The sequence below is a fragment of the Tamandua tetradactyla genome, chromosome 8, assembly GCF_023851605.1.
Source record: "Tamandua tetradactyla isolate mTamTet1 chromosome 8, mTamTet1.pri, whole genome shotgun sequence".
NCBI lineage: Eukaryota > Metazoa > Chordata > Mammalia > Pilosa > Myrmecophagidae > Tamandua > Tamandua tetradactyla.
Genome location: NC_135334.1, coordinates 85481863 through 85502415, shown reverse-complemented (window position 1 = coordinate 85502415; position 20553 = coordinate 85481863). Strand labels below are relative to the sequence as shown.

At 40.7% G+C, this 20553-nt stretch overlaps 1 protein-coding gene and 1 long non-coding RNA gene across 4 annotated transcripts in view; one reads left to right on the top strand and one right to left on the bottom strand.

Annotated features, from left to right (window-relative positions):
• Positions 1–3161: 3161 nt before the first annotated feature.
• Positions 3162–10996, bottom strand: LOC143644685 (uncharacterized). Its single transcript, XR_013156817.1, has 3 exons — positions 10743–10996; positions 10408–10455; positions 3162–3271 (listed from the first exon to the last, which is right to left on the bottom strand). It is a non-coding gene; the product is annotated as an uncharacterized LOC143644685 (long non-coding RNA).
• A 121-nt stretch (positions 10997–11117) lies between these two features.
• IRAG1 (inositol 1,4,5-triphosphate receptor associated 1) overlaps positions 11118–20553 on the top strand; it is a 164814-nt gene continuing 155378 nt past the window's right edge. For all 3 annotated transcript variants that reach the window (XM_077113989.1, XM_077113987.1, XM_077113986.1), the window contains exon 1: positions 11118–11694. In XM_077113989.1, the coding sequence (XP_076970104.1) occupies positions 11628–11694 (67 nt within the window). In that variant the 5' untranslated portion in view covers positions 11118–11627. The remainder of the gene's footprint in view (positions 11695–20553) is intronic.

The following is a 20553-nucleotide window of genomic DNA, read 5'->3' as shown; positions in this document are numbered from 1 at the left end:
TTGGGTGCTGGCTCTGGAGTCCAACTGTCTGAATAAAAATCCAGGTTTGCTTTCTGACAGATTGGTAACCCTCATCAGGTTACTTAATATTCCCAAGGCTCAGTTCCTTCATCTTGTGAATGGGTTGATGCCAACAAAAATAACATGCCTGCTTCATGAGGTTTTAGTGAGGATTGAATGAAATTATCCACATGAGGAGCTTAGCAAAGTACCTGGTACCTCGTGGATACTCAATGCACCACTGTTGTTATTGCTGTTGTTATGATTACAAAGATACACCACCCAGGGTATGTCTGACTAAGTAGAGGAGGCAGAAAAGTCTCAATTTTGAATGATAAGTATTTAATGCTGAGCTTCTTTTGATGTATTCCAGCATTCTGGGTGGCTACAAATAGGGTGCAGACAGACTGAAATCTTGATTTTCCCCAGCCCTTGGTGTGTTTTGGGGTGTCTGGGACTACCACAATCCTTAAATAACTACCCATAGCCATGAACAGCTTTGTCTTTTTACCCTGCGTTCATACAAATAACATTTTCTGTGTGAGTTATGGAAAGCTCTGCTCTAATGAATATATGAACAGAGGGCACAGGGGAGCCCAGAGAAGGGGATGAACTTATCCAGAATCTTCAAAGAGCAGCACTGCCTTTTCCAAAATTCTACGCTGACTTCCACCTTCTTACAGGGTTTCTAAGGTCACCCTGGTATCCTAGTCTATCTTTTCCTGACATCTTCCTTCCCTCTTCCCAGAGGGAAGGCTCTCAGTAATTGGTTTCTGAATGAATGAAGAATTGGGACTTCACATACAAGCCCTCACCAAATTTCCAAAACTAGTCTCTGCAAACTGGCTTCTGACCCATTGGTCTATTGGCATGGTTCGCCCAAAGGTCGAACAACATGTTCATAATCCTTACCCCCTGGACTTCTTACAGGATTGAATGCTGTTGGCCATTTATGCCTGCTACTGCCTTCTCCTTTTCATATTCTGATACCAGGTTCCTGCTTCTACTTTTTCTTTTCTCTCTCTTCATTTTTTGGCCTCTCTTGTTGATTTTCCTCCTTTCTTCTCTTTGCAACTCCTCATATGTGTTCTCTCCATGCAGTTCTATTCTCAGATCTATTTTTTCTACACTCTCACCTTAATCAGTTCATAAAGTCCTGTGACCTAAAGCTCTTCCAGATGTCCATATCTCCAGTTCAGACCTATTTCAAGCAACAATCCTTGCAATCCTGTATTTCTGGCCTCTTGCTGGGCATCTCCATCTGGTTATCCCACCAGCATCTTAAACTGAACTCATATCTTCCTTAACTGATGAACCCTATAGCATTAACATTCTCCCCACCTGTCCAGGGATCATCTGATCTCTTCTCCCATCCTTCTTATGTAGTGCAGTCCAAGTTTATTGAGTCCATCTCTTCTCTGACCACCATCATCACTGCTGCCACTACTTTTGTGTGGAGCTTAACACGTCTATGTTCAACTGTCCATGTGGCATGTTTCATAATAATCTAAAACTTAACATTCTCAAAATGGAACTCATGAGTCCAACACTCACTCTTATCCCACAACTTTCTTTACCAAGACTTCTCCATCCCAATGAATCACCTCATTATATATCCATGTGCCCAACTCAGTCATTCATTTTCCTTTCTCTTGATGAAGCCTCATCTTATTGGCTAATTGAAACACCTAGGCTAATGTTCAGCTAAGCCACCCCATTACTGCTGTGCTTGTTAAAATATTGGGATACCCTCTGCCAGTTGGTAAATAGTTGCTTCCTTGAGACCCCTGCCCCACACCCAATCACCCTACTTGTTCTGGCTTCTCCCTCTGGATCCTTGACCTTCCCTATGATCTGGCAACTGATCATGGCAACTTCCAGGACCCAGTTCCAGCAAGAAAACCACTAGTAGCCACTCAAATTGGCCAGTGCCTGGACCATAATAATTGTTAACTATTTTGAAGACAATCCCCAGTTACACCCATTTTAAAGAAGAGGAAACTGAAGCTGGAGAAGTTAATTAATTTTTCCACAATTCTTAGAGTCTGTCTGGCTCTCATTCCAGGGTATTTTGCAATAATGGTTCCCCTGCCTCCAGGCTTGAACCACCCAATTCACCCTTCTCACTTCCCCAGGGTAATCTTCCCAAAGCTCAACTCTCATTATAGACAGCTCCTGCTTAGAAACTTCCTGGGGTTGACAGCTATCATGGAGGTTAAGTCTAAACTTTTAAGCCTGGAGTTCAAGTCTTCTTCACAACCTGACCAACTCAGCCCTTCCCCATTATAGAACCTCTGTCACTGCATTCCTGAACACTGTCCCACTGCTGCACTTTGGCCCACACCACCTCTTCTTCTTGAAACACTCTTCCTGACCCAATCTCCATCTTTTAAAACCTTGATGTGTTTGGACTCATGGCTGCCTCAAATATCAAGTACTCTAGAAAGCAAATGTTCTTCCTCCCCCAACTCCTGCAGCATTTGGTTCAAGTTCAATGACTCCTACCCTAGCCCTTACAGAATAATTTTACTAATAGCACCTCATGTAAGCATCCTGATGGACAGTTTGCAAACCACTTTCGCACACCTTTTATCCTAGATGTTACTTACTTCTTTGAGTCTTATGCCATAAGCTCCTTAATGGCAGGGGTCATGTCTTACTCACCTCTGCAACCTCAGTGCTTAGCACAGGTCCAGGCACAAGTTATATACCCAGTGCTTGCCCTTAGAACAAATGGGTAAGTCATTCTCTTGAGGCAGAGTGAAGAAAGTGGACAATACTTTTTCACTAGTTATTTTCTCCAGGGCTGGCTGGAAGCATAGCCAGTGTGCCAAGACCCTTTCTGTCCCCTTGTCTCACCCCAGTCCACCCCTGGGCTTCCTTCTAGTGGAAAGAACATCCACTGACTTCTGTTTTACATTTTATTTTAGAAATAATTTGTAAGTCAAAGTAATTTCTCTGCACATTTTTTTAAAGAATCAAACAGAATATAAAGTCTTATTATCAAAAGTTCTGTACTTCTCTACCCAAGTTCTGCTGCCCTTCCTTTTAACTACCTCTTCAGATGTATACTATTGTAATTCTAAATAATATAAATGATAGGAGAGTTTTAGACTTTATTTCTTGATTTCATACTACAATAGACATGGCAGGAACTTATTCTAGTTTGATTTTCATCCCTTTGTAAGTGGCCAGCCTTTTCCTGTCCTTTCTAGAAGTTTTTAGTTTCTTCTCCATGTCCTAATGGTCTTCTCTATGTCCAAGCGGGGGCCTTTTTCCATTTTTTTTTTTTTTTATTAACGGAAAGAAAAAAAAAAAGAAATTAACACAACATTTAGAAATCATACCATTCTACATATGCACTCAGTAATTCTTAACATCATCACATAGATGCATGATCATCGTTTCTTAGTACATTTGCATCGGTTTAGAGGAACTAGCAACACAACAGAAAAAGATATAAAATGTTAATATAGAGAAAAGAAATAAAAGTAGTAATAATAGTAAAAAAAAACAAAACAAAAAAAACCTATAGCTCAGATGCAGCTTCATTCAGTGTTTTAACATGATTACTTTACAATTAGGTATTATTGTGCTGTCCATTTTTGAGTTTTTGTATCTAGTCCTGTTGCACAGTCTGTATCCCTTCAGCTTCAATTACCCATTATCTTACCCTATTTCTAACTCCTGCTGGACTCTGTTACCAATGACATATTTCAAGTTTATTCTTGAATGTCCGTTCACATCAGTGGGACCATACAGTATTTGTCCTTTAGTTTTTGGCTGGACTCACTCAGCATAATATTCTCTAGGTCCATCCATGTTATTACATGCTTCATAAGTTTATCTTGTCTTAAAGCTGCATAATATTCCATCGTATGTATATACCACAGTTTGTTTAGCCACTCGTCTGTTGATGGACATTTTGGCTGTTTCCATCTCTTTGCAATTGTAAATAACGCTGCTATAAACATTGGTGTGCAAATGTCCATTTGTGTCTTTGCCCTTAAATCCTTTGAGTAGATACCTAGCAATGGTATTGCTGGGTCGTATGGCAATTCTATATTCAGCTTTTTGAGGAACCGCCAAACTGCCTTCCACAGTGTTTGCACCATTTGACATTCCCACCAACAGTGGATAAGTGTGCCTCTTTCTCTGCATCCTCTCCAGCACTTGTCATTTTCTGTTTTGTTGATAATGGCCATTCTGGTGGGTGTGAGATGATATCTCATTGTGGTTTTGATTTGCATTTCTCTAATGGCCAGGGACATTGAGCATCTATTCATGTGCCTCTTGGCCATCCGTATTTCCTCTTCTGGTAGGTGTCTGTTCAAGTTTTTTTCCCATTTTGTAATTGGGTTGACTGTCTTTTTGTTGTTGAGTTGAACAATCTCTTTATAAATTCTGGATACTAGACCTTTATCTGATATGTCGTTTCCAAATATTGTTTCCCATTGTGTAGGCTGTCTTTCTACTTTCTTGATGAAGTTCTTTGATGCACAAAAGTGTTTAATTTTGAGGAGCTCCCATTTATTTCTTTCTTTCTTCAGTGCTCTTGCTTTAGGTTTAAGGTCCATAAAACCGCCTCCAGTTGTAAGATTCATAAGATATCTCCCTACATTTTCCTCTAACTGTTTTATGGCCCTAGACCTAATGTTTAGATCTTTGATCCATTTTGAGTTAACTTTTGTATAAGGTGTGAGATACGGGTCTTCTTTCATTCTTTTGGATATCCAGTTCTCTAGGCACCATTTATTGAAGAGACTGTTCCTTTTTCCATTTTTTTTGTGCTGAGCACCTAGCAGACCCTTTCATTCTGAAGACTCATATCCTTTGGCTTTGGGAAAATTTCTGTTATTTCTTTGAAAATGCCTTTCTCTATTTTCTCTGTTCCTTTTGTCTGGAATTTCCTGTGGTTTAATCTCCCTGGTTTGATTCTCTATGCCTGTCATTTTTTATATTTTTTATTTCATTATCTCTTTGTTCTGCTTTATGGAAGTAAACCTCCTGCCCCCAAATTGAAATTTTAATTTTGGCAATAATATTTTCATTTCATTTCTTTCTTATTCTCTCATTGTTTCTTTTTCATAACATCCTGTTTTTGTCTCATGAGTGCAACATCTTTTGAATAATTCTGTAGATATTAGAATTATTTTAAAATTCATCTTCTGTTTCTGTGTTTTCTCCATGGTCATGTTTTTTGGCTCATTTGTTCATTCAATCTATATTTATTGAGGGCCTACTACGTCCAAGTACTAGTCTAGATTCTAGGGAAAGAGTGATGGACAAGATAGACAAAAGTCCCTGGCCTCATGAAGCTCACATGAGAGAGGATATGGGAACTAGAGAAAACAAATAAATTAATTAAAACATGAAATTTGTCAGATAGTGATAGATGCTGTGAAGGAAAGTATAACAGAAAAGATGGATTGAACTGTTAGTAGTCGGGGGGGGGGAGGTTTGAGGAAGGCTTTGCTATTTTAGAGTGATCAGGGAAGGCCTCAGTAAGAAGGTGGCCTTGGAGAGAGACTGGAAGGAGGTGAGGGAGTGAAGCATGTGAATATCTGAGGAAAGAGATTTCAAGGCAGAAGGAAGACTATGCTTTTTGTTGTTGTTTCCCCCCTTTTCATGGGCTTTCCTTAAATATCTGCTCATCCTTAACTACCTATATAAAAATGAGGCAATAGAGAAGTCAACTGCAATCTTTGAGTGGGCTAATAATCAAGGCTAACCACAGGTGGTTCACAGGCTAGTTTTGCTGAGGTTTTTAAACTTTGCTATATTAGAATTCCCTATGGGGGAGAAGATTTTCAATATCTTAATGCCTGGGCCACAATCCTTGCTAATTAAATCTGAATTTTTGGAGATGGGACCTGGGCATCAGTGGTTTGGAAAACCCCCAGGTGATTCCAATGTTCTCCCAACATTGAGAACCAGTGCTTTAGAGCAGTGGTTTACAGTGGTGGTATTTGGAATCACCTGGGAAGTTTTAGAAAATAACTAATGCCTGGGGCTCTGACTCAAAGCAATTAATACAAAATATCTAGGAGGGGGGCCTGGACAGGAATAGATTCAAAATCTCCTCCAAGTGATTCTAATAAATAGACAATGTTAAGAAACTCTGCTTTAGTGAATGATGGTGGGACACTCTGTCTTGTACCCACCCCCGCCTCCCACCCCCATTTCAGAACGCAGAGGGTTTTATTCAGAGATAATAGCAGCTTCCATGGTAGCTATTCTAATTTATCCCAGTTTATTCAGTTTCCTTAGAGAAGAATGCTCTGTTGCTATTGTTTTTGTTGTTTTTGGTTGTGAGAGCAAATGCATATTGCCAAACTGGCTTTCTGTAAGCAGGATTAGAAGAAAGAGTGAGAGGTGAGGGGAGATTGACTTTTTTTGTCTGCAGAATTTTTGAAGTGACTATATTGAAATTTGCCTGAGAAACTCCAACCTCCTCCTTTTTTATTTTTTGCTATAGTGTCAGACTTAACAGAAAAATTGCAAGAATAGTACAAAGAATTACCGTGTATCCTTAACCCAGATCCCCCAACTATTGATATTTTGTTACATTTGTTTTATATACAGATATTGCTGGAGTCTTTAGGGCAAAAGAAAATCCCTAGTTATTTGTTGCATTCAGTTATTATTTCTTTTAAGTCTTCTTATATTTGGAACAGCTCTTTGGTCTTTGTTTGTCTTTAATGACATTCATGTTTTTTAAGAGAACTGCACAGTTATTTTGTTGGATTTGTGTTCACCTGTTTCCTTATCATTAGATTCAGATATTTCATCTTCGGCAGAAACATCACAGAAGTAATGCTGAATCCTCATTGCACCTATCAGAAGATACATGCTGTCAGTTTGTCCCATTATTGGTGATATTAATTTTGTTCACTCTGTTATGGTGATGTCTGTCAGTTTTCTCCACTGTAAAGTTATTATCTCCTCCTTTATAATTAATAAGTGTCTTGTGGGGAGATACTATGAGACTATGTAAATATCTTCTTACTCCTTAAACTTTCAACCATGACTTTCAGCATCCATTGATGGGATTTTTGCCTGAATCAACTATTAATAAGATGGTTAATAGCTACATTCTAATTCCATTATTCTTCTACATTTATTGGTTGGTATTTTACTGTAAAAAAGAGCTTTTCCTTCTCCTCCATTTGTTTGTTTATATCATCATGGGCTCATGGATTCTTATTTTATCCAATAGGTTATAATTCTTTACTATTATTGGCAATACTGATGTTCATATTATCTCATATTTGGTCAATGGGAGCCTTCAAGTGGTTTCTGTGTCCTTTTGACATGTTTTCCTTTTTTCTGAAACACAATAAGGTATTTTTTTCCTGGCACAATAAAGTGATCCAGGCTCATTTTGTACTTTCTCATACTTTACCTGTCCAGGCCTAGAAACATCTATTTCGTCAAGGAGGTCTGGTTCCTTTTATTAGAAAATGGTATTTATAAGCCAAGATGTTGGAATTAAGCGTGCTTATAGCTACTGGGGTATTATTGCTTCCAGGCCCTCTCAGTAGAAATAGCTAGAATATAGGTGTATGTTTATATGCACTCACACATGTATGTATGCATATAAACATAAATACATGTGTGCATACATCTGTATCTATATATCTATCATCTAGTTTGCCTATTAGCTATCTATCTAGTTCACTCCAATACCTAAAATCCCGACTACAGCACTATATAGTTTATCCTATCCCTCTACCTTTTCCATATTTGTAACTTCCTTCAACAGTAAGTAATTTGGTTCTCATGATCCACACCATATTTACCAATTTTCTTATTCCTAGAATGTATAGAAAGTATTTTCAGAATTGTTAACCCATATATTTGTGGAAAAAAGAGACATCTATTCAAAATTTGTTTATAGTTCTGTTTCACTTTAATCTGAGGGCATCTAGTCCAAAGGCTATGTACAAAAGTCACTGGGCTTCATTCTTTTTTCCCCTCCTTCTGTCCACAGACTTTTAAACATCCCCTCTCTGTTTCCTCCATATCTCCTTTCTGTCCTTGTCATATCTGGCTTTTCAAGTCCGGAACTCTCAGAGGCATCAGGAAGATGAGTTCCTTTCTTGGCTAGAGTCTCTCTCTGTGTGTCATCTCGTGCTAGGCTGAGGCCTCCTTCTCCTGCTTCATTGGGCACCACTCCTCTATCCTCTTGCCAGCTTCTAGAAATGTGTTCACTTATGGCTTCCTCCTGTTCACATTGTGGCTAAGGATTGATTCCTTTTTAAAGAGTCCTTTGCTATCATTTTAATGGTATTATAGGAGGGAGAGGAGATAGCATGTGTTTCCAGTCTACTGTCTTGACCAGACACCTAGGGACCCTTGAGTGAGAAAGATCTGGGTTTGCAAACTGTGAAGGCACTGGTGAGATCCTTGACCATTCCAGGTCTTAGTTTCTGTATCTTTGTCATAAGGATGAGGAGCTCTACATTTCACGGACTTGATGAGGACTGAACGAGACCATATAGGTAAAGTGGCCAGCACAATGCCTGGTACCATGTTTAGTAAATGATAGCTATCATCATTGTCCAGATGCAATTCCTGCTGATTTGGTCATTTATTTATTCACATACTCATCTAGGGCCTACTGAGTGCTGGGCACATCCAGAGTTCTTGAGTTTAAAAGGAGCAGGGAAGTCAAAACTCCAGTGAGGTCATCCCAGCAATCAATCCCAGAGTTGGTAATGTTCTTGGCAAGAAGCTGCTTCCCTTACTTGGCTTCCCTTTGTCCCAGGATATGCTTTTTGCCTGAGGCTTTTAGACTTTTCCCCTGCCTTGGGTCAAATGGCCTGTGGGGAGCCTCCTCGAGCTGTGTGGCAGTGTGCCTCTGCTGGCCCACTGCTTTATGCTGAGGACACATGACTGTCTCTGATGGGAATGAATGATGAGCTGGAGATTTTGGTACAGTGAGGACAAATCCCTGTGTGGCTCCAGGAATGAAGATAAATATAGCCCGAGTAATTGCTCATGCTCTTTTAAGGATTAAAAGTCAGCTTTCAGGCAAGCTGTGAAGCTCAGTGACTAGGACAGCAAAGGGGCAGTTCCTTTTATAGAAGAACTGTGCATTGCATGGTCCCAGGCCTCCACAATACTATTCCTATGGGAGTAATGAGGTCGCCTTGCTAGTCTACACACCATGAGGGCAGGGACAGATCTGAGGCTAGGTCTCAGGTGTTCCTAACATGTCCCATCATCCAACACTTGATAAATACTTTTTGAATGAATGAATGAACGAACTATGAGAAGGTTGTATTTTAAAATGATCTTTAGCATAAGAGCTGTAGACTAGTTAGCCGTAATGTACCAATATCAATTTTCTGCTTTTGATATTGTATGTCAGCTATATATCACCATTGGGGGAAGCTGGGTGAAGAGTACATTGGAGTCTTTGTACTATTTTTGCACCTTCCTGTGAGTCTGAAATTATTTCAAAATACAAATTTCAAAGAAAAACCTTTGGTCAGGCTCATACCAACACTCTTTGATAGTTGATGAATTGATCACATCTTAACAAACAGCATTGCTTTTGTCTTATTATTTTAAAATGTCAACACATGATTCATTCATGTTGTTCAAATTTTCAAACATATAAATAAAGCATACATGGATAGTCTGTCTCCCAGTAATTTAGTTCCTGTTTCCCTCCCCATAGGAAACATGTTAATGTTATTCATTTCTTGTGCTAATTTTAGTGAGACTGTATACACACACAAATGTATCTGATAGCATGTATGTATGAATATATTTGTCTGTGTACATATATATATATTTATTTTTTCACCCAAATAGTGACATTTGATACCGTGTTCTGTTATCTTACTTTTTTCATTTGACAACATATCTTGCAGGCTTTTCATATCAGGGTATGAAGAACTTCCTCATTTTTTGTTATGCCTATACACCATCCTCTTTTATGGCTCCCCACTGATGGACATCAATGCTTTTACAAATAATGCTGCAATGAATAATCTTGTTCATTTGTCATTTCTCAAGTGTGAGAATGTGTCTGTATAATAAATTCCTAGAAGTAGAATTGAGTTAAAAGTTATGAGCCTTACAATCTTGATGGAGCTCAACTTCCTCTACAGAGCTTGTTCCATTTTGGACACCCACCAGCAATGTGTTTTATGAAATGCTGGTGTTAGAGCAGTGATTAAAAACAATCATTTGGTGACACTTTTGTAAGTCTGGCCCTCTATCCAAGAAAAACACAAACCACACAGTCACACATTTTCAGGTGACTCAGAGATCCCTGAAGGCTATCCATGAAATCCTGCTTAAGAAATCCCTACTGAAGGGGAGGAAGTGTAGTCAAAGAGAAAGCTTTAAGGCCAAACACACCTAAGTTCACATTTTAGCTGCACTACTTACCGACTGTGGAGCATCAGACAAATCATTTATCTCTTCAAGCTTCAATTTCTTTTTTGAAGGAAAGGTATAATTCAGTTTCATAGGGTACTTATGAGGATACATGCATGCTTTTATGTAAAGCATGTAACAGTGCTTGGAATACAGTAAAGCATATAACATAGTGCTTGGAATGGTTTTTGTGTGTGTGTGTGTGTGTGTGTATACACACAAATAATTTTTCAGTATAAGTTATGTCCCATATAACATTTGGGGCATACTTATACTGAAAAAATTATGTGTTCTATATCTGTAATTCAAATTTAAGTAGGGTCTTGTATTTTATCTGGCAATCTTACCATGCCTGCTCTGTGTTGCTTCTAACCCCAGAAGGGGGATGGAACCCCCATGTGACTTGCTTTAAGCCTGGAGGACCATGATCTTGACCTCAGATAGGGCACTGCACCTGAGTTGGTGAGGAGCGAGTAGGGACTAGCAGGGTGTAAACTGGCGGGAGGATTTGCCCTTTCTCAACTGTAACTTGTCAGGGGCAAGAAGCAAATTCATGCTGATCCAGCATTTAGGAGATGCTGGCATTATCTCATTTAATCTTTCTAAAGACCCTATGAGTTAGGTGTTATTATTATGAGTCCCACTTCATAGATGTGGATATTGAGGCTTTGTGATGCGAAGACCACAGGGCTGTCAAGTGGAGGAGCAGGGATTGCAGCTGGTGCCAGGGCTAGGTTTAGACTAATCTTCTAGGCACTTCTCTGCAGTACTTCCAAGGCTTTAAGGTGGGAGTAGCATCTGTTCCCAGGTCCCTGGGACAGGAAATGTTCCCAGATTCTTCTGGCTCTGGGCCAGGGTCCTGTCCAGGCTCCCGGACTTGCTGCAGACTCATGAGTGGGAGGCGGATCTGCAGCATCTCCTTTGTCCCCGCCTGGCCAGAGACAGTGCCCGTGGCACAAGCTGCCTGTGGGCACTGCCATCTGCCATGTGGGGTGGGGGTCATGGGAGGGGCCCAGGGCAGGGTGCTGCCTCACAGGCCCAGGTTGACCTGAGCCCTGAGGTTGCCAGGTCAGCTACCCCACCTTTAACCCCCAGAACCCGGTCAGGGGGGCTCCCCGAGCAGCTTGCGCCTCTAAGTCCCAGCCCCTCTCCAAGGAGGCGGGTGGCCGAGGCACAGCAGCCAGAGGCTTCTCTGCTCTGAGCTCCGGAGCCAGATGTAACATTGACCTTAAATGGTAAAAGCTCCCCAGAGTGAAGAGAGGCTGGCCAGAGGAGGAAAGGGGAATAACTCAGTTTTAGGTAAGTAGCCGCTATATCTGAGAATAATTTGCCTCTTCGTCGGGGAAGCGGAGGGAAACTTTCTCCTCCTTAAAGGTACAGGGTGCTGGGACGGGGGCGCTTAACTTTTATCTTTACAGGGGAGTTGACTTTGTTATGTGGTATTTAGGTTGGAGTATTTTTATTATAGCTGTTTTAATTTTTAAATAAGAAGTGAATCTTGTCAGTTCTAATTTAGTTAAAGTATGCTCCTTTTGCTTGCTGTTGGAAAGCATGCACAGGTCAGGGTGGAAAATGTTGCTTATGATTGGAAATTCCTAACCCCAGCTTTTCTGTGGGACCTTTTGGGGAATAGAGGGGTCCTCTGAATCTACTAGCCTGCTAGGCAGGGCTGGTTTCCCACCACCTACTACCCCTCTCCCAGCCCTACTCTGTGCTTCCATCTGACCCCCTGCCTCGAACCTTGTCCCAGCCCATCCCTTTCTCCATCCTTGACCTTGCCTCTGTTTCTGCACTGTCCTGCCTGTCCTGTGTTCTGTTAGCAGCCCCTGCTTTCATCTCTGTCTCTCTCTTTGCTTCTGTCTTCAGTTTCTCCCAAGTCTGTGCCCCAAGCTGTGCTCACCTCTAGAGGCTCTGTGTCGCAGCTATTCCTAGAGCGAGCTGCGCTTAGACTGACTTTCTCCAAAGGAAAGGCCAGTGGAAGCCCGCAGAGAGGCACCAGCTGCCTTTCTTCCTGCTGTCCAGTTAACAATTGTAAAAGCCCAGAGAGACTGTGAAGTTGAGTAAACAGCAGTGTGGAATCTGGGGCCCCTGGCCAGTGCTCCAGCTTCCTAGAGCTCAGCAGCCACTGCTCTCTTATCACTCTTCAGGCTGTTCACTGGGGTATCAGGGCAAGTAAAAGCAGCCCAAGGGCTTGTCTGAATTGGTCTCCTGCAGGTAAAGGAAGAAACTTCCTAGGACCATTAGGCTTGAGTAACAGTATGGAACCAATACTGCTAAGGATTATGTTGCCTCTACCAGAGTAGACAAGAAGTTCCTTGATCTTTATGACACACTAGTAAGGCAGGTTGAGTTTTACCTACCAGCCCTCCCCCCACTTTTGAGGGGTTAAGTGACTTCTTAAGGTCATATCACTAAGAAGAAGCAGAGGTAGAATCTGAACCCAGGTATGATTCTAACTTCAGTGCTCCCGCAAGTATAAGTGTGCATTCCCGCCTTGAGTAGTGTCTTGTGATTTTTGATGTAACGGACAATACAGTTGTCATGTTTGTTTGGTCCATAGTTCAGTGATGTGTGTAGGGGGTGGGGGGTGGTCTGTCCTGGGGGTGGCTGTTTGCATTCAGAGCAGATGTACCTTCCTCTATGCATGGTAATAAGTGGGGCATACACTGAAAGAGAAATTTCTTGCACATTTACCCTCTAAGATCATCTGGGAGATATTAGTATGCACTAATTCCTACAACATGATCAATTATCTCTATAAACATGTTTTCTGGGAATAAAAACCAAGCACTTAGATAGTTCTTACAATGTATTGGATACTATTCTAAGCACTTCATATATGGTAGCTCATTTACCACTCCCACAACCACACAAAGTTCGATTCATATCATCATTCTGGTCTTGTGGCTGAGACATTTTAGCACACAGAGGTCATGTGGCAGTGAGGTGGAGCAGGTGTTTGACTCCAGGCAGCCCATCTCAGGAAGCTCTGCTCTTAATCCCCATGTTGCACTGATCTCCATTTGGTGCCATTTCTGGGAGGGCAGTGGGGGTGGCACTGTGGACCCGAGGCTTTTAATGTATGCTCTCATGTGCTCCTTACAGCAATCCTAAGGGATGTATCTTTACCCCAATTTTACAGGTGTGGACACTGAAAACCAGGAACTTTAAATGACTTGTCTAAAGTCACCCAGCCAGACAGAGCAGGGGTTAAGTAGTATTTTGGGTGAGGACAATGAGGTACATTCTCCTTGAAACTGAATTTCCATGGGACCCAGTGGACTTAGTCATGCAGGGAGGAGGGATTCGCTGTGAGAAGAATCCAGGTTCTTGTCTGGTGAGTGGAATTATACATAGCAGGGATCTCAGCTTCTCAATAAGTCCCCACCTCTTTCCTCTAAGCCTTGGTAATGAAGGTGGATGGATGTACCCCACACCTCCAGTAGGAGTGTAACTGAGCCCTGTGTGGGCAGAGACCCCATCTTTCTCCCCACTGTTTGTCCTGTGCCCAATGTGATGCTGGGAGTATACTGCATGCTCAGGATCAATTTTGGTTTTGGATGACTACATGAACATAGAGCTCAAAGTATGTTCTGATTAAAAGGGGCTCTGGATTTATTATGTGTATGTGCCTGAGAAGCATATTTTTTCAGTCTGCCTTGAGAGGATGCGCGGTATGGATCTCAAGTTATCCACACTGTGCCATTCCTGCCCTCACCATCCCACCCTGTCACCCATCCTGGGTAGCCCCAAAGGGCCATGTGGCTGCCTGTCAGTCAGCCTTTCTATGTCTTGACTGTCAGTAAAAGGATTCTATGTGCTGACCCAGGAGAAACAGAGGCCCAAGCACATTGGGAGGAGATCTAGGAACTCCAGGCTCTATTCCTGTCTGTTATTTGAATCAGGGGGAGGGAGATGGAGCCCTGAGTTCTTGTGTGGGAAATGTTAGAAGAAAGAAGAAAGAAAATTGTTACTGAGATCCTACTTTGTGCCAGGATTTGTGCTAGATAGGTTATTTGATTTAGTTCAACATGAGGACATCGCTTCTCAAAGAGATGAAGCAACATGCCCAGGGGCACACTGCTGGCCAGTGATGAGTGGGGATATCAGCTCTGGCCACGTTGCACCAAAGGTAATACTTACAGTGTTTGATAGACTGTGCTGTTAGTTAGTAACCCAAGTCCCAGGGGTAGTAATCGGTGTAACAGACTAAATGATGGGAAAATCTAGAAAAGAGGGAGAGTGGATATTGTGTTTGCCCCATGGATCTGAGTTCAGGCAGTGGACCTGGGCAGCCTCACTAGATGAGCTCTTCAGACACAGAGCCTTAGCAGAGGCACCACATGCCCATAACTTTGGACAATCCCTGCCTTCTTTGTAAGGGCCTTCTCCTTGGGAGAAGGGAAGCAGCTGTTGGTCAATCAGCCAGTCAGTCAATCAGTTTGTTAGAAAATCTTTCCTCCCATTTGACCCCAGATGTAAAAAATGGTTTGCTGAGGTTGGACTTAATCTGCTCTGGTTACTTTTTTCCTATTAATTTTTAATTCATAATTTTGATTCATTTTTTTCTGTTAATAAAAGTACGAATATGACTTGTAAAATATAGAATTCTGTATTTCATAAAAATACAACAAATAAGAAAAGACAAAAATAAATATAAAGAAATAAAAATCCCTCTATGATCCTATCACTCAGAGATAACTACTACTACTATTATGATTTGTTTTTTGCCTATCTTTATATTTCTCTGTATTTTATAAAACTAGGGTCTTACTGTATGTATAGTTTTGTAGTCTTCTTTTTAAAAATGAGCATTGTATCCTAATCATTGTTTCATATCATTAAATATGCTTCAAAACATGATTTTTCAATGTCTGCATGATATAGAATAATTTCAGCTGTGCAACAGTTGGATTGTTGTTCCTTCCTTCTTGGGCATTTACAAGTGTGGTCTTTCTTTGAGGACACGCTCAGAGGTACATACAAGGTGGTTCTTTCCATATATGTATGGCTTTTGGAAACAGCTCTCACAGGTGGGCTCATGAGGTGTTTCCCGAGGTCGGCTTGGTCTGCAAAATGATTTAAATTAGAAACTGATAGTCTGAAACATATGACATCACACTGTGAGAAAGTTATTGACCATTTAAATTCTTTTCAGTCTTTCTGATCAAGGAGAAAGCCTCCATCTGAGATAGGGTAACCAACTATGCCTGCTTGCCCAAGAATGAGGAGCACCTCAGGATTTCCAGTGCTAAAAAGAGAAAACAACCAGGCAAACTGGGAAGAGTTGGTCAGCCTCATTTGAGCCTAATGTTCCTCTTACATCTTTCTTACACTTGCTTTTCTTCCTTTTTTTTTTTTTTACAAAATGAGAGCAGGCCTTGGGCATGGAGCCTCTGGCAGGCAACAGCTAGAATTTAATAACTATTTTCATTTCATTTATTTTTACAATAACTCTCTGTGACAAATGGTACTGATTTTTCCATTACGATGGGGATTTAAAGTTTTCCTTTTAAATAAATGTAATAACAACAGTGACTAACACTTCTTGAGTATTCACTGTGTGCTAGGCGCTGTTCTAATGCTTTATCTGCAGGACCTCATTTGTCTTCATAGCAATCCTCTGAGCTAGGTACTATTATTATCCCTGTTATTATACAGATGAGAAAACTGAGCACAGAGAGGGTAAGGAACTTACCCAACAGCACAAAGCTAGTGAATGGCTGAGCTGGGATTTCAACCCTGGTTTTCTAGCCCATTGCTAGTCAAATTAAAGACTATTAAGGAAATAAAATTACAGGTGGCACACAGACACAGCAAAAATTGTGAGGGTGATGTGCACATGATTCAAGTTTAGGAAACACTACCTTGGTGGAAATCGGGGTTTTATGAGCAGAAATATCAGTGTTTGCAGGGTGCAAGGAGAGCACAATCATCTCAGCAAAATCAAGTAAAAGTTAGTAACCTGCAAGCTGGTGGGAGACACTGAGAGGAAAGAGACCATGCACTGCTCACAGCCTGACTGCAAAGGGGGATACAGTGTAGAGGGTAGGGCAGCTGTCCTGGGAAGGGACACACATTGCCCACAGAGAGTTCTTCCATTGACAGGAGAACCAGGGAGATGTTTCCAGAGAGCTCAAATTTCCTGGTTCGTCAGAAAATGAAGATAACCTGAAAACATCTTGACTTTGCACATATAGGTGAGATAAAAAAAAAACGCTAGGTCCTGAGTTGGGAGATGGATCAGTGTGGGCAGCTCTTCCCTCATTATTACTGAGGAGATGGAGCCTCATGCTAGAGGCAGCGCACTGCCCTGGGAGGAAGTGCAGGTGCTGGAGTGCCCATGTGCCTCTACCAATGACCAGCTATATAAACCTGAGCTACACTTAAACTCTGAGACCTGGTTTGCTCTCCTGTAAAATGGAGATTACGATAGTACCCACTTGGCATGATAAAATACCTTAGAACAGTATCTGTCCTTAGCTCCTAATAAACATTTGCTATTATTTTTATAACAAATCAGTCTGTCCTCTTCCAGGAGATATCTGCATTGAGTTTGAGGCTCTGACCAACTATAATTCTGGGTCCTATTTTCACCTCTATTAATGCCTCAAGAAGAGTGGCAGGCTTATTTTCTAGATGATTGACCCTGGTTACCTGGTGGGGTCTTTAAGGAGATCCAATAAATAACACCTCCTTCATTCACTTAACTTCTAAGCTTTGCTAAGAATTCAGTGTCTTATTCATGCTGATGACTGATAAAGCTGGTATTGGAGATTGTGATGTATATGATCGGCAAAGTAATCTTTCTCATATTGGATTAAGCAAGTAGATTTATGCTCCCAGCCCTACATAGTGCACTAGAGGGGAGGCAGTCCTTTTAAAATCTTGAACATGGAGGAACTGAGCAAAATGTGTGTTCCCTGCAGGCAGCTCATTCCTATAATCATGCTTGGAAAAGAAGCGTCATTGTCCTAACTACCTCAGGGTGGGCCTTACCTGAGCCTGGCTGCAAAGCTGGTCTCTCAGGTGGTGTGCACCTGGGGAGACTTGTGCCATGTCTAAGTGAGACAGAGGAAAAGCTGGGGCTGCCGTGAGGTACCATGAGGGTGAGCACTCCAGCTCCTGCCATTTCCACTTCTTGAAACCTCACTTTCCTGATCCTGAAATGCCTGGAGGAGATTTGTCCGATGCAGAGTCCTTCCTTGGGCAAGACAAGTGTCCAACTAGAAGTTTCTGATATCAAATTTTCCTCATAGCAGTAAGTCCCATTTAGGCAGCTCCAGACAGGCAGCAAATGATTTCTTAACCCCCTCCTTCTTCTGAGTTACTTTATACAGGTAGGCAAGAGAAGACTGGGGGAGGGAACTATCATCTTTTATGCATGTTCTTTGAACCACGCATTTTCTAAAGAATATCTCATTATGTCCATATTTTGCCCATTTAAGGGACACATTTATGAACAAACTGACTCAGTGAGGTTAGGTCACTAACCAGTAACTTCTATTTTAATGCAATTTTATAGAGATATATTATATATTCACATACCATATAATTATCCAAAGTGCACAATCAGTGGTTCACAGTATCATCATATAGCTACACATTCATTATCATAATAAATTTTTGAACATTTTCATTACTCCAAAAAAAATAAAAATAATAAAGGACACCCAAAATATCCCTCTTAGGCCCCTATTTTTTTTATTTGTTTGTCTTTTTTTTATTATCCCATAAATGATGGACATTTAATTACCATCATTGTTCGTGCTAGGCATTGCTAAGTTATACCCTTCTAGTCTTTTATTTTTTTAAATTTTTATTAATAAAATCAACATATAATATGAACATACATAGCGTATGAACATTCCATACTTGGTGTTCAATCAATGGCTCACAGTATCATCACATAGTTGTATTTTCAACACCATGATCATTTCTCAGAACATTTTCATCACCCCAGAAAAAGAAATTTTAAAAAAAAGAAAGAAAAAACTCGTACATACCATACCCCCTAGCCCTCCCTCTCATTGACCACTAGTATTTCCTTCTACCCAATTTATTTTAACATTTGTTCCCCCTAATATTTATTTATTTTTAATCCATCTTTACTCATTTGTCCATACCATAGATAAAAGGAGCATCAGAACAAGGTTTTCATAATCACACAGTTTCTTGCAAAGGCTATAGCATTATACAATCATCTTCAGGAAACATGGCTACTGGAACATGGCTGTACAGTTTCAGACACTTCCCTCTAGTCTCTGTAATACACCTTAAACTGAAAAGGGGTTATCTATTAAATGCATAAGAATAACCTCCAGGATAACCTTTCAACTCTATTTGAAATTCTCAGCCACTAACACTTTATTTTGTCTCATTTCTCGCTTCCCCCTTTCAGTCGAGAAGGTTTTCTTCAATCCCTTGATGCTGAGTCCCAGCTCATTCTAGGATTTCTGTCCCACATTGCCAAGAAGGTCCACACCCCTGAGAGTCATGTCCCAAGTAGAGAGGGGGAGGGCAGTAAGCTTGCTTGTCGTGTTGACTGAGAGAGAGAGGCCACATCTGAGCAACAAAAGAGGTTCTCTCTTAGGCCTGATTTTAAGTAGGCTTAGTCTATCCTTTGTAGGGATACATTTCATATGAACAAACCCCAAGATTGAGGGTTCAACCTATTGATTTTGTTGGCTTTGTAGAATGAGTTAGGTAGCTTTCCCTCCTCTTTAATTTTTTTGAAGCATTTGAGCAGGATTGGTATTAATTCTTTCTTGAATGTTCAGTTGAATTCACATGTGATACAATCTGGTCCTGGATTTTTCTTTTTTTTTTTGGAGCTTCTAATCACTTGTGATTGGTTTGTTGAGGTTGTATATTTCTTTTCAAGTCAATGTTGTTTGTTCATGCCTTTCTAGGAAGTTGTCCATTTCATCTACATTGTCTAGTTTATTAGCATAAAGTTGTTCATAGTGTCCTCTCAATACCTCCTATATTTCTGTGGCATCAATGGTTATGTCTCATCTTCCATTTCTGATTTTATTTATTTGCATCCTCTCTCTCTTCTTTTTGTCAACTTTGCTAAGGGTCCATCAATCTTATTGATTTTTTTTGATTTTCTCATAGAACCAACTTCTGGTTTTATTGATTTTCTTGATTGTTCTCATGTGCTGGTTTGAAAGGATGTATGTCCCCTAGAAAAGCTACGTTTTAATCAAAATCCCATTTCATAAAGGTAGAATAATCCCTATTCAATACTGTATGTTTGAAATGGTAATCAGATCATCTCCCTGGATGATATGATTTAGTCAAGTGGTCATTAAGCTGGATTAGGTGACAACATGTCTCCACCCATTTGGGTGGGTCTTGATAAGTTTCTGGAGTCCTATAAAAGAGGAAACATTTTGTAGAATGAAGGAGATTCAGAGAGAGAGTAGAGAATGCTGTGGCACCACGAAGCAGAGAGTCCACGAGCCAGTGACCTTTGGAGATGAAGAAGGAAAATGTCTCCTGGGGAGTGTCATGAAACTGGAACCCAGGAGAGAAAGCTAGCAGATGACGCTGTGTTCACCATGTGCCCTTTCAACAGAGGAACCCTGACTGTGTTCTCCATGTGACTTCTCACTTGAGAGAGAAACCCTGAACTTCATCGGCCTTCTTGAACCAAGGTATCTTTCCCTGGATGGATGCTTTTGATTGAATTTTTCTATAGACTTGTTTTAATTGGGACATTTTCTTGGCCTTAGAACTGTAAACTAGCAACTTATTAAATTCCCCTTTTTAAAAGCCATTCTGTTTCTGGTATATTGCATTCTGGCAGCTAGCAAACTAGAACATCTCATTCTCAATTTCATTTATTTCTGCTCTAATCTTCTTTATTTCTTTTCTTTTGCTTGCTTTGGGGTTAGTTTGCTGTTCTTTTTCTCTAGTTCTTCCAAGTGAACAGTTAATTCCTCAATTTTTGCTCTTTCTTCTTTTTTGATATAGGCATTTACGGCAATAAATTTCCCAAAAGCACTGCTTTTGCTGCATCCCATAAGTTTTGATATGTTGTGTTTTCATTTTCATTTGCCTCAAGATATTTACTGATTTCTCTCGTAACTTCTTCCTTGACCCACTGGTTGTTTAAAAGTGTGTTGTTGAGCCTCCATATATTTGTGAATT